Raw genomic sequence first — 15,386 nt, 5'->3', positions numbered from 1 at the left:
CGTTTGTAACACTTTTTTAAAATCGTTGATTCCACGACATCAATGAAGCGAGAGTGTTGGTAGCACTGGATTCCGTTCCGCAAGACTGTAAAGATCACTACAATGCAATGGTTTTAACAATACATTTAAATTCTGCGGTGTAAGCAGTGTTGGAAGTCGTTGTTTGCTGAATGACGAAGAAAAATGGAGTATAAGTTCGAGTAAGTATGTTTTACACAGTAACTTACAATATATAATTTGTTTTTTAGTATGGTTGTGCTTTAAATACTCAAATATATATTCTTTGGAGGTTACTGCTTGCTGCGAAATAAATTACGTTCATTTAGGCCATTTGAACATTGGTGTTGCCATATGGCAACACTAGGCGTTTGTACTCAGTAAAAGGATGAATTTTCTCTTTCTTGTTTTAGAAGAGGTTTCTCACTTGCTGAGGTGCTGGAGACTTTTTTATAATGGTGATATTGTTGTAAGTGTGGTGGCTGGACAACTTACTTGTCACAATGATCTCTTCTTCATGTGGTGCACAAGAAATTGGCCAAGTCAAGAGATTCTCGCAACTAAAAAAGTGAAATGTAATGATTCCCAGACCAAACCTGGTAGCCAAATATAATACATATATGGGAGGTATTGATCAGATGGATCAGAATCTAGCATGCTATCGCATTGCAATAAGAGGCAAGAAATGGTACTGGTGTCTCTTTACATGGATTTTAGATGTCGCCATACAAAACAGTTGGTTTTTGTATAATAAAGCTAGAAACCAAACTATTTCTCAGCTTGATTTCAAGAGAGAAGTAGCAACAGTGTAATTGCAAAGAAACCAAGCTTTACCAAAAGGAACCGGGAGACCATCTGCATCAAGGGCATGTTCAGACAGCTGCAAATCAGATTCAATTAGGTTTGATAAGACTGACCACCTCATCCAGCACACAGAAGGAAAGAAGAAGAAAAGATATGCACACAAGGACTGTAAATCTATTGTGAGAACAATGTGTTCAAAGTGTAATGTGGGATTGTGTATTGACTGTTTTATTCCATTTCATGTAAAATAATGCTGAGTTCAAGATTTTACTTTTGATTATGAATTGTACTGTGTTATAAAGTATCAGATGTATGATGAAGACTGAATAATAAATTTGCACAAAACTTGTATATGTAATAAGAAATTTCAATAATCAACTTATTTTAGTTAAAGTTGTAATCCATATAAATTTAGGCAGTGAAAGCGCCTAGCGTTGCCATATAGCAACGCCAAATATCTCACTAATGGCGGTAATGACTTTTGTCGAAACAACTCTGTTGTGTAATTTATGTCTTTTACAGACATAATAACGCAAATTTTTTTTAAAAATCACAAAAAAATTAATTCCGGCGCTAGTGGGTTAATGACCACATGACCTTCACAACAGGATATGTTGTCCTCAGAACAACAGATGCTCAAAGCGACCTCGCTACACGTCTAAACGTTGTGCAACCCTTCGGATCATACAGCTCTGGACCCTTCACAGCAAAGCTGTGTCAACAGTAACAAGAGTAGCATACACATGCACTACCAGTTCTTCCACATTCGTTGAAAGGGTAGAGTACACATGCTCCTTTAGGTATCCCCACAGGAAAAAATCCAGGGGATTCAGGTCAGGTGACCACAGTGCTCATACAACTGGACCTCCTCATTTGAGCCATTACCCTGGAAATGTTCTGTCCAAATACTGTCACGCATTAATTCCAGAGTGTGGAGGTGCACCATCATGTTGGAACCATATCCTCTGCCGAACATGTAGTGGAACATCTTCCAGCACATCAGGCAGATAGTTTGAGAGGAATGCATGATACCTCCATGCAGTCAACCAGTCAGGCAACATGTAGGGGCCCAAACACTTGTCACCCAATATTCTGGCCCAGACATTGATACCAAGAGCTTGATATCCATGGTTGCGGGTGACGTGTGGGTTACCCTCACCGATGGTGGACATTGTGCATATTGAAGACATCTTCACGAGCAAATGCTGATTCATACGATGATATTATGGTGTTCACGAAGTCATTGTTGCCTTCCTGTCGTTGTTGGAACCATTCACAGAATCGCATCTGCTGATGGTAATCTGCAAGAAGCATGTGTTGCATGACAGCATAATGATAGGGGTGCAACCATACTTGTGCACCACGTTAACAACCTTGTGTTGCGAGACTCGCAGCTGCCTTGCTACTTTACGTGTACTTTGCTGAGGTTCTTTGTGTATGACCTCCAGAATAGCTTCCTCAGTAGCTGGAGTATGGCGAGCCCATGGATGACCTCTGCCACATGACAGTGGAAGGAGAGAACCTGACACCCGAAGATGCAGCTCCAGACGATGAAACACATTTTTATCTGGATGGAGTCAACAAGGATATCTAACAGCATATTCACAAGTGGCAACAACAGCCCAGTTTTCAGATGCACCAAGGACCAGAAGCATATCCACATATTCATCATTTGTGTATGCCATGTGTCTGCCACATTGGTTTAGAGGTTTACAATGAGAAAATTCGATACGTGTACGCATGTACATTGGAGTTGTCATGAGCGTCTGGTGGACAGCGCATACAGTATAAACACACCCTCAGTCCTGCACACTGTTCCAGCTAACACGTATTACCCCTCTGACAGATATTGTTCTGCATGATTCATCTCGACACCATTAATTGTGAAATGTTCGGTTTCGAATTACACTGTTTCCCTAATGGTAATAGATGTGATGTTTTCACAATCCCAGCGATAGAATAATAATAATAATAATAATAATAACAATAATAATAATAATAATAATAATAATGATGATAATAATAATACTGGCAGGCCGCAATGGCCAAGCAGTTCTAGGCACTTCAGTCTGGAACCACACTGCTGCTACAGTCGCAGATTCGAATCCTGCCTCGGGCAAGGATGTGTGTGGTGTCCATAGGTTAGTTAGGTTTAAGTAGTTCTAATTTTAGGGGACTGATGACCTCAGATGCTAAGTCCCATAGTGCTTAGAGCCATTTGAACCATTTGAATAATAATAATAATGCATTGAGATATGTACTAAACAGCATGCAGTTACCAGATTCAGTATTTGAAATGCATAATTAGTAGGACCATGGTGATACATACAAATAGTAACCAAATCTGGACATTATTTGCAAAGCACATTGCTAGTCCTGCTGGTAATGAAGGCCCTAACAAACGAGGCAAGAATAATAGCTGGTACTAATCTATGGGATCATTGGAGGAGGGTACAAAGCAAACAGGTTTCGCATCTAGCAGATGAAGTAATGGGAATAAATTCATGCCGACGATGTGGAAAGGGCTTCTTTCAAAGCTTACAAATGTTTCACATCTATGTTTGTAGTATGTAAGTGCAAATGTTTTCTAGAGGACCCACTGCCATCGATCTTGACGATTCAGATGCCTGGTACCATACCACCTGGACTACATTTACCAAATAAAAAACACCTTTCCCAACCCAGGATCGAACCATCGAGCCCCTGCATGCTTTTCTAACTCAAAAATCTATCCACTGAACCAACTAAAAAACACAGACAATGTGTGCTGACAGAGTGAGTTACCATACATGTGGTCACAGTGTTACCTGATTACCACTCTTTAACGTCCTTTTTCTGCCAGATGTACTCGCCAGACGAAATTTTGTGACAGACATTTTTTTATCACTGGCATGTGAGGAGTCGTGCTGTGAAACCCAAGTGCACAAATTTCGCATCAACCTGTATACCTAGAAATCTACCTTTATCGGTGTCTGTTGTTTTAACTCCATGTATATTATTGACAGACGTTTGGTGTGAATTTACAAATTTAAATGGCAATAACTGAGATTTACTGATATTAACCATCAAACCTTGATTGCAGAACTCAGTAATTATTTGATCTAGTCCCTCAGTTGCAGCCAATGTAAACTCACTGTTTTGTTTGCCAACAAATAACAGTAGAAATCGTCTGCATAGCTTGCAAACTGGGAGCTGAGAGTTGGTTCTACATTATTTGTGAACAGAAGGAGAAGGAAAGGACCTAGAACTGAGCCCTGGAGTACACCTTGTGTGATTGGAAATTTGACCTGATCACTGATTTTGTAAATCTGCTTTGCAACTGACAAGATATTTGAAGACAAATTCAACTTGAACAGAATAGGGGTTCAGTATGTACAGTGTACACATCCTCATAAATAGGGTTACTGCTTTTTAAACAATGGAAAATCCAGGTTGGTATATCAACAGTTATGAAAAACTTAGACTGCTACTCACTGTAAAAATTAGAGCATTGAGTTACAGACAGGAACAACAAAAAGACTTGTATACACTTAGGTTTTGGGCAATCTTTCTTCAGAAAAATGGAAAACTCACACATATTCACACCAGCAGACCTGCCTCAGGCGCACATGACTGTGTGTCTGGCCACTTTTCTGGCCTCTTTAGTCAGACTGCCAGTCTTGCACTGAAGAGAGAAACATTATCACGCTGACAGAGGAAAGCTCAAATTTCAATCTGTTGCTACACTGTAGGGAGTGTGCCATTTAAAATGCTTTATAAATGTGTTCCCAGTGTTCAGCAACATTATCAGCAGAACTGTAATGTATCAAAGCTTTTAAACATTCTGACACAAAAGAACGAAAGAAAGAAAAATCTGATAGTTCAAGTGGTATAGTGCTTCAGAGAGAACTTGCAGAATATTGTTAATAATTTTCCTGAGTATGTCATTGTAGTAGGGGTGGCTTCAACTTGCCAGGTTTAGACTGGGAGAGCAATGCCATCAAAATTGGTGCCAGAGACAGGGATTCATGTGATATTATTCTGAATGCATTGTTCAAAAGTTACTTCAAGCAGATATTTAGAAAACTAACTCGTGAAGTTAATGTAATAGATCCCCTAGCAACAAACAGACCTGACCACATCAAATCAATTAACATAGAGGAAGGTATCAGTGATCATAAAGCTGTGTTAGCAACCACGACTACTAGTTTTGCAAGGAATGTTGAGAAAGGTATTTTTGCTTAGCAAGAGTGATGGGATACAAATTTCAGAGTATCTGAGTAGTCAATATCAGATATTCAGTAGTAGGGTCAAAGATGTGAAGCATAAACGAAAAAGATTTGAAAGCATTGTTGAATAATCCTTCAACGAGTATGTTCCAGGCAAGGTCTTAAGATATGGAAAGACCCACTGCAGTTTAATAGCTGTGTTGGAAAACTGCTGTGTGAAGAAAGAGAGCTTCATCAAAGACTTTGAAAGTAAAATTTTGTCAACCAATCTGAGTAAATACCTTCAGAGGGTTTGATCTTATGCAAAATCAGTAAGTGGTTCAAAATCATCTATTCATTCACTCAGTGACCACACAGGCACAGAAATGAAAGATAGCAAAGAGAAGGCCAAAATACTCAATTCAGTCTTTTGAAATTGTGTTACTGTGGAAAATTGTAACAAGGTCCTTCCTTTCAATCATTGTGTGAATGCCAAAATGGCAGATATTGAGATAACTGATTGCAGAACAGAAAAGCAACTCAATTGCTTAGTAGTGGCAAGGCATTGGGACCAGATGAGATACCTGTAAAATCCTGCAAAAAATATATGAAAGAATTTGCTCCCCTTCTAGTAGCGGTTTACTGTGGATCACTGGAGCAAAGGAAGGTGCCTTGAAAAAAAGTGCAGGTCATTCTTGTTTTCAAGAAGGATTGAAGGACAGATGCACATAATTATAGGCCTACATTGTTAACATCAATCTGCTGTAGAATTATGGAACATGTTTTATGCTCAAGATTTATGACATTTTTGGAGAACAAAAATCCCCTCTAAGAAAATCAACAAGTATTCTGCAAACAGAAATCTTGCAAAACTCAGCTCACTCTGTTCCTCCACGAGATCCATAGCACTGCAGACAATGGTGCTCAGGTTGGTGCTGCCATTTAATGAAAAAAATATGAGCTTACTGAGTATTGGACCAGATTTGCAACTATATTCAAGACTTCCTTGCAGATGTCACCCTTAATGGAACAAAATATAGAGATGTAAATATAATATCTGGATTACCCAAAAGAAGTGCAACAGAACTGTTAACTGTTTGCATTGGATATGAACGATCTCGTAGAAAGCATTGGAAGCTCTTTAACACTGTTCGCAGATGATGCGGTTGTCTATGAGAAAGTAGCAATGCCAGTAGATAGTATCTATTTGCAGAATGGCCTGTGTAGAATTGATGAATGGAGCAGGTTCTGGCAGTTGACCCTCAACGTAGATAATGTAAGAAGAAATCCACTACTGCACAACTACATTAATGACAAAATGCTGGTAACAGTATCTACCATAAAATATCTAGGAGTAACTGTCCTGAGCAACCTTAAGTTAAAAGATTACGTAAAGCAAATATTAAGAAAAGCAGATGCCAGATTCATAGGAAATGTAACTTGCAAAGGAAAGGAGTGATTGACAAGGCACTTGTTTCACCACTACTTGAATATTGTTCATATATCTGAGATCTTTTATCAGGTAGGACTAATAGAAGAGAGGGGAGAGGGAGAGGGAGAGGGAGAGGGAGAGGGAGAGGGAGAAGGAGAAGGAGAGGGTGAGGGAGAGGGGGGAGAGGGAGAGGGGGGGGGGAAGAGAGAGAGAGAGATCCAATGAAGAACAGCTTTCATCCTTGGATCATTTTGTTGGTATGAGGGCATTAGAAAGATGCTCAAAAAACTCCAGAGGCAGATGTTAGAAGAGAGGCATTGTGCATCATGAAGAGATTTACTATTGAAATTATGAGAGAACACTGTCCTGGCAGAGTCAGACAACATATATCTCGTGAAGTGACCATGATGAGAAAATTCAAGAAATTGGAGCTAATATAAAGGCTTAGCAACAATCATTCTCCCCACGTGCCATACACAATTGAAACAAGAAAGGGGAACCAACTAGTGTTACCCGAAGTACCTTCCGGCACACACTGTTAGGTGGCTTGCGGAGTACTATGTAGATGTAGATGTTCAAGTCTGGGCACCTGGGAGGCCCCAGTGTTGGTAAAGCACAACTAATACACAGTGTTGAGGATTTGCACTATATATTTTTGAACACCTACATGGTTCAAATGGCTCTGAGTACTATGCGACTTAACTTCTGAGGTCATCAGTCGCCTAGAACTTAGAACTAATTAAACCTAACTAACCTAAGGACATCACACACATCCATGCCCGAGGCAGGATTCGAACCTGCGACCGTAGCGGTCACATGGTTGCAGACTGAAGCGCCTTTAACCGCACGGCCACACCGGCCGGCGAACACCTACATGGAAGTGGGCCAGTGCACCATCATATGTGTACTGCAAATGCATTCTTTCATCATAGGAAACATTATCAAATATTCTGATTAATTTGAGTGGCAGTAAATTGAAGGTACACTAGACCAGTAAGTTGAACAGCTGTAGCTGTGGGGAAAGAATTCACGTACAGTTAAAAGTGGGAGGTTGAGAATGTGTGCCCAGCATCCACCTATGTCCCTGTTTGATTTAAATACAGTCTAATTGTTATTTCAATTATTTATGTTCAGTAATTCAGTCAAAGAATATAATTATGTAGTTATAGTTGCTGTTCACTTGACAAGCATTTCAAGACCAGTAGACTTAGGTCACAGTTGTAGCCTCAGTATTTTTAGTGCTACTTTCACTCTGGATAGAGCCATTTTGGAATAACACTATGTCAAATTCATCATCTGAGGGTGACTGAAAGATGTCAGGCACTGCTGAATGAAGGCATGAGACAAGGGGCTCATACTCCTGCAATAGACGTAGATGAAAGATCTGTCCCATATGTCCTTCCACCACCAGTTGCTCCACTCTGGTAATAAGCAATCCTATGAAACACAGGGCTAACTGTGAAAGCAGTCATGTGGTATACAAACAAAGCTGCAACCTCTATGGTGCTTTCCATGTGAGCGTAACAATCAACACGCTGTCTGTCTATATGGGGGGCCACTGATAAAATGTGGTCAAGAGACAGCTGGACAACCAGTTGCTGAACAGGCCGCCCAACAATACATGCTTCATTTCAATGACTGCTTTGCAGCCTACTCCATGTCAATCCTTCCTAACAATACCAACTTTTCTGAATCATCCAGGTAGGAGCTCTACCTGCAATATATCCTACACTTCCATAATCCCCTGGCATCAACCTTCAGTGGACACTGACTTTTGTCGATCTGTCCCATTTTCTACTCCCATATCAGCACTGCACAGACTTCTGTTCCACCAACACAACCACAGTCTTTTTACTTCTCTGATTTTACACTCCCCCCCACCAATCCTTCTGTCTAACCTCCTGATTTCACATAGCTTCCATACTCTCTCCCACCTTATCCCTGTATGCTCCCACAAGCAGCACTTTACTATCCCCCAACCCTACTGTGCTCTCTCAACCCTCCCTGCCACAGCCTCCTCCTTACCCTCACCATCCATAAATTGATTCTCCCATCATGTGCAGTTGCTGTACATTGTCTGGCCTCAGTGGCCATAGCCAATGGTCTTGTGTGTGTGTGTTGTGCTTGTGTGAATGTATGAGTGTTTACTACTTTAGAAGGCCTTTTGGTCAAAAACTTAAATGTATAGCAGTATTTTTGTTGTGCCTGTCTGTGACTCTCTGTACCCAATGAGTAGTGCTCTATCATTTCCTAATATTTTTAAAAATCATATATGCAAGCCACAATGCAGAAAATATTTAGACATTTATGCATACTGGAAACTTTTTAAAAACACATTTTCGGTAATACATATACTAAAGAACACAATTTTCCACTTAATCTCTACATTCTGTTTTCTTGTATTAGCTCTACACTTGCTCTTCTTTTTTCTTCCTTCAGGAAGTCTGTTTCCATATTGAGAAAAATGTGTTTAACACCGTTCTCAATTAAGAATTTATCTTTGTTCAGTGAATTCATCTGCAAGTATTGCTTCACCTTCTATGAACAGCCACAGATGAGATGATCTTTCCTTTTGCTTTTGTTGATGCTCGGTTCCTTTATTCTCTTTATGCTAAGTGGCAGTCTTTATAAAATAAGCTTCCTGCATTTTTAGGTCCCTGACTGTCATTTCCAGCCTTTTGCTATGGACATTGAAATTTTCTCTAATTCTTGTGTTACAACCATGAAAATCTCCATTTAGTGGTGTTGTATAATTTACCATTTAAAAAAAGTAGTGTCCCATTTATGTACAAACTTGGTACAGTTAATATTTTAAATTGTTTTAAATTGTTTGTGCATGATTCTGTGGCATTGGTTTTACTCATCATTGGATGGCATTCCTTTGAAGTTTTAAAATTCCCTGAATGTGTACATCTACTGCTGCTGCTTCTCCCCATTTTGGTATACAGTACAATATTTATGCAAAGATAAGTTCATAGTATATTTTTAGCAAGGTTTGTGTCAGCTGTATAGGGCTTTTCTTCATTAAGATTATATTTGCACTTATTTTTGAACATATCTTATGAGTGTTGTTTCCCCATGTCTGAAATTTGTCCTCTTCTAGTCCCAGAAACCTATTACAGTCCACTTCTCCAACACCTGCATTCCCAATGCTTAGAATAAAATCTTCTGACCTGTTCATTCTGTTTGTTTAAAATTTTGTACATGTCATTTTCTCCCTGTTGATAATCAGAATACCTTTCTGCCTTTTGTACGTTCTCATTGGTTCTCTTTACCAGATTATTTACTGAGTTGCTGCATAGTATTAAAGTTGTATCAGCATACACAATCACTTTTTAATTTACTGCAAGTGGAAACATCATTTATATAGGTAGAAGGTAAAATGGAAAGGTCCTAGTACTGAGCCTGAGATACTCCATATTTTACCTGCAGAAAGTCAAACTAGACATTTTTCTTTGTGTTTCCAGATTTATTTTTTATTTCAGTGTATTGGTGTTCATTTCCAGCAAAGGTTTTTATAATATCTGCAGCTTTTCCTCTAATGCCATAGCTGTGCAGTTTCTCTAGAGTTCTATGGCAAGCACAATCAAAAGCTTTGGAAAGGTCTAAGTATACATAATTAATAATGGATCTGAGTATAAATAACTCCCAGTAAATCTGTCTAAAGGATATTAAAACTCACAGGCCTCTACAATCATATTCCAATTAGAGTCAGTCAAATCTTTCCATTAGTCATGCAGATAGAAAAAGAGGTCTGTTGTTGTAATCAGCAGCATGTATACCACTAGAAGTAGCTGTATACCCTCAGATCACACAAAATGTCTTCATTGAGTTGTCTGGAGACTTTCGGCAAAATAGCAGTGTGAAAATATTAGTTGATTCTAGGACTTATTATATCCCACAGTGTGCATAATGGGTCTTTAGATTCCAAAAGTTTTGAATGTTATATTTCCCATGGATCAATTCCTCATACATGTTTATCAATATATATTAGCAACAGGTGACAGCTTGAATGTCTGAAAATTCACTCTGCAAATAATATAAATCCTCTGTTCTTAATGTTTGACATAATTGTTATGTGTGTGTGTGTGTATTAATATTGTATGTGATTAAAAAACAAATAATGTATGTGATGGGATTCACAGGTAGATGAACAGATGCTGAATGTCCAGAATAAGAACAGCAGTTATTTTGCTGAGTGGATTCCAAACAATGTTAAGACTGCAGTGTGTGACATACCGCCTCGTGGCCTTAAAATGTCAGCAACATTTATTGGGAATTCCACAGCTATTCAAGAACTCTTTAAACGCTTAGGTGAGCAGTTTTCAACAATGTTCAAACGCAAGGCTTTCCTTCATTGGTACACTGGTGAAGGTATGGATGAGATGGAGTTTACGGAGGCTGAGTCAAACATGAATGACTTAATTAGTGAATATCAACAGTACCAGGAAGCAACAGCTGAAGAAGAGGGAGAATTTGATGAAGAGGAAGAAGGAGAAGGAGAAGAAGCATAATTTCCAAATTTTCATGACAGTTATTCATGTATGTCCATTAATTCACAGTTTTTAGTGTTACTCAATCAAATTAAAACCTGTTAACTTATTGTTGAAGATCTGAATAAATAAATACTCAACAGTCTTTTTGCCATAGCAATTCATTTATTTTATGTGTTTATGGCAGAAAAGTACAGCTTGATTATGCAAACTATCTTCCTGGAGCATTAACGGTGTATTTAACAATGAATTCCCCAAACAACAAATTGAACAGTTATTTTACTTTTACTACCAGATTCAGCAATTCAATATGTCATCGTCAGGCCCCATAGGCACTTCTAAAAAATCATTGATATAGGCATACTGGGGCCTTCTGGATTTTGTGAGTTCCCAAGTGCTTCCTTTGATAACTTGACTCCAACTGGAAATTCACAACATCCAAAAACATCTGGCCTCAGTATGCCTATAACAATAATTTCTGAGAGGTGCATATGTGGCCTGACGATGGCATACTGAACTGCCAAAACTGGTAGTGAAAATAAAATAAAATAACTGCTCAAATTGCACGGCTGTTTGGCAAATTAAATGTTAATTATTTGACCAGCCACTGTCACACACATCCACAATGGATCAACAGAGACTTAGTGGCTTATTTCTATTCTAAGTATTGGCATGAGAGAGTTTGATTTTTAATTTGTTTTTACCTATATTTTGTCAATAAATCATTTTTCATTGTTTTCAGCAATCCAAAGTTTTTGTCCTCACAGTTCATTTCCACAAAGGAGAGTAATACTGACAGCCCCATTTATCCTTTCCATTCAGCACCAGAATATCTCTTCCCCCACCCCTCCCCCCACCCCTTTTCCATGATCACAGAACACTGCAGCACAAAACAAAATAGTAATACTGAGCATGTTCTTATCACAGCTTTGGCTGTTAATAACAGTTGTACACTGGTTAAAACTTATTTATGCATTTCAGGCATAGCCTATCATCAGAATGTCTGCCAAACACATCAAATGTTCAGATGTGTGTGAGTTCCTAAGAAACCAAACTTCTGTGGCCATCAGTCCCTAGACTTAAACATTACTTAAACTTTTCTGTAGCATGTGAACTTGTTTGTCAACTAATTAAAGTATAAATGCCTATAATATGTCAACTCTCAGTTGTGATTTCTTGACAACTGTGATGTATTTGGCTGCGTGGCCCCTCCCGGCAGAGGTTCGAGTCCTTCCTCAGGCAGGAATGTGTGTGTTCTTAGCACAAGTTAGTTTAAACTTATGCTAAGAACAACACATACACCCATGCCCGAGGAAGGACTCGAACCTCCGGCGGGAGGGGCCATGCAGCCAAACACATCACAGTTGTCATGAAATCACAACTGACAGATGACGTATTAGAGGCAATCATACTTAATTAGTTGACAAACAAGTTCACATGCTACAGAAAAGATCTTTATAGTGTTGTGTCAAGTGATACCTATCATAACATTGGTACACAACTGAGCACGTACAGCTAATACAAAAATTTTGCTGTTATAATATAATTGCATAACATTGGTACACAACTGAGCACGTACAGTTAATACAAAAATTTTGCTGTTATAATATAGTTGCATAGACAAAAAATCTACTCACCAAGCAGTGGCAGGACATGCACGTAAAAGAAAGTTATATTTATGCAACCTCTTGGATCCAGTGGCTTCTTCTTCTGGCAGGAAGGTTGAAAGGGAAGGAAGAGGGTCAAAGGAAAAGGACTGGAGAGGCCTAGGAAAAGGAGTACATTTCAGAAAAGTCATCCAGAACTACAGGTCTGGGGAGACTTACCAGATGGGATGAGAAGGAAAGATAATTGTTGGGGACTGCACCAGACAAGGTTTGAAAACCTTAGTTTAAATGGGGGAGACAGGATAATATGCAAGACACAGATAACTGTTAAAACATCATGCACAAGTTAATAAGTGTGAAGAGCTAAGTGCATTGTATGTAACAAAGGTGGGAGAGGGACGGCAAAAAACATACAGGTTGTAACATGTCTGAGACTGGTAATGAGTACAAGTGGATGAAACTCAGGATTATTGTACAATACAACTCATCGACAAGTAGGTCCTGAGCAAAGTCGTGGGGTATTATAAAGATTGGCTTTATTCAACAGTCACATTAGAAAGTTGCTCTGAAAACAAAGACAACTTCACTGCAGATTTAAAAGTAGCAAAAATGAAGTTAAGCAAAGCCACACTTATAGCTTTCAGTGAATTCAAATGTAAAATTATATCTAAAACTAACAGAAATTCCTGCTGAGAAGTATTGATCATATCTTAAATCAGTAACTAAATCAAATCCATTTATAGAGTCCCTCAGTGATCATACTGGCACCAAAACAGAGGAAGAGAGTAGAGTGGGAAGGGCAACATCTAAATTCCATTTTCTGAAACTGTTTCACTGAGGAAGACTGTACTATGGTTCCTCATTTCACTTGTCATGTGAACATCAGAATGACAGATACTGAGACCATGGGGTGCAATATCACCTAAACAACAATACAACAAAAAACGTAAAATTGTCACTCAATATAAAGATGACACACTGATTTGCAGATGGGCAAAATGAAAAGACTTACTCATTTAGCTTTTGCTCAAAGCCTTCTCCAGAGAAGGAAACACACGCACATTCACTTAGCAAGCACCCCTAATGCATACATGGCTGCCATCGCCAGCAGCTTGTTGAGTAGCAATGTTTCTTTTCCCTTATATTGTTGATATTCCAACATGGAGTTTCCATTGTTTAATATCAACTAAAATCACTCAATGGAGGGAAGGCTAATGGACCCAATGATATACTTACACTGCTCTGCATAGAGTATACAAAACAACTTGCTCCTCTTTGTGATGTAACATAATGGCTCAGGTAGATTTCAGTGCTAAAACAGAGTCCCCCCATCTGTTTTCTGTCAGTTCCCTGTACTTGCTGCTGTTAGGTGTAGACCCATTATGTGGAGACTGTTTAGTTTGACAGGGCAGATAGTTGGACTGGCATCTGAAGGAGCCAGTCGTGTTACACAATAGGAGCATTTGTTTTTAATTGCAGTTAAGCCTTTGAACAAAACCATCATTCTCATTTTTTAGGTATATTTCTGTTTTTATTTTTTTTTCAATGGCATAATCAGTTTTTAATGCTTTTTGTAGCAGTTTATACATGGCAGTATGAGAGACAGGAAGGGACCTCTGACTCCATATTTTCATTTTATATATACTTGTGAGTGAAATGACAATTTCGACAGAAGAGGATCTGTTGGATCTACTTATTACATAGCGTGTCAATTAAGCATAACAATAGTGTATGTGAACTCCAAGATGTTATTCGGTGAGGTGATTGATGGGAGTAGCTGCACTGATTGAAATCGGATGCCAGTAATTGGTACTGATTCCTTTCCAAGTGGTAACAACTCCAACAGCAGACAACACAATGTTTATAAAAATGTCAGTATATAATATTATGCCAAAATCAATTACAGATAACATTTTAGTAATCAACACAACATATCACTTCTGATTTCATAGGTGCAGATGTCTTTAACAATATTTGCTAGTTCATGTTAGTAGCAGTAATAAATCAGTTAATGCTGACTGATATTATTAGTTTTCTATCAAGTAGTCCCATCAACCACAGAGCTGAGAACCTTATGATGCGTGCATTATATGAGAGTCGCAAACAACTCCCTTTAGAAAGCATAGTATCCCAAAGTCTAGTACACCAACTGGGGAGAGGCATGAATGGGAATTTAGACTGAGGAGGGAGCCATGCTAGGGTAGTCTGCACCAGGGTGGCTTAGTGGTCAGTGAGCAGGAGACCCAGATTCGAATCTCAATCTTGGTACAAATTTTCAAACATTGCTTCAGTCTGCATATATATGTCATGGATGTTTGAGACTTGAATAGGTCACTGGAACTACATAGTTTCATTTGATCAAAGTTATAATAATTTTCATTTGAATGATAGCTATAACAAATACTCCTCTGAGTAAGTAGAAGAACTGGGATACTTCAGAACTTATTTTCTTTGACCTTTAAGGAGTCTTAACTGAAACACAGACAGTCTTATTTTAGCATTCTTTATCATGTTACTGTGTCCCATTTTTTTTTCCTAGCCAAAATATCAGCTGGCAGTTCTTTTTCGGTTATTTCAGTTTGTCTTCTAATTTCATTTCTGTCTTGCTAGTCAGTGAGATAATTTTGTACACCAAGTGTAGAGTTGCCCATATTTCTTCCGAATCAGTCTTCAACCTATGGGTTTGTACCAGCAGTATCGGCACCAACAAGGGACAGACTGATGAAAAACAGAATCAGTCATGAACCAAAAACTCAATGGGTGTACCAAATGCTAGTGAAACAGAAAAGGAAGTGTAAAACAGTTTAAAGGAACAAGTGACACTGTGAGGGGAGCAGACACAAAAGTGTAAATAACAGGGGATGGT

The 15,386-nt window shown here is 38.7% G+C and overlaps 1 protein-coding gene across 1 annotated transcript in view; it reads left to right on the top strand.

The window, feature by feature from the left end:
- LOC124616751 (tubulin beta chain) overlaps window positions 1-10,934 on the top strand; it is a 64,521-nt gene extending 53,587 nt beyond the window's left edge. Inside the window, exon 6 of the mRNA XM_047145121.1 lies at window positions 10,566-10,934. Within this exon, the coding sequence (XP_047001077.1) occupies window positions 10,566-10,934 (369 nt within the window). The remainder of the gene's footprint in view (window positions 1-10,565) is intronic.
- The last annotated feature ends 4,452 nt before the right edge of the window (window positions 10,935-15,386 follow it).

This window comes from Schistocerca americana, chromosome 5 (genome assembly GCF_021461395.2).
Source record: "Schistocerca americana isolate TAMUIC-IGC-003095 chromosome 5, iqSchAmer2.1, whole genome shotgun sequence".
In the NCBI taxonomy this organism is placed as follows: domain Eukaryota; kingdom Metazoa; phylum Arthropoda; class Insecta; order Orthoptera; family Acrididae; genus Schistocerca; species Schistocerca americana.
The sequence above is the reverse complement of the archived record's forward strand: the minus strand, read 5'-3'. Positions and strand labels throughout refer to the sequence as shown.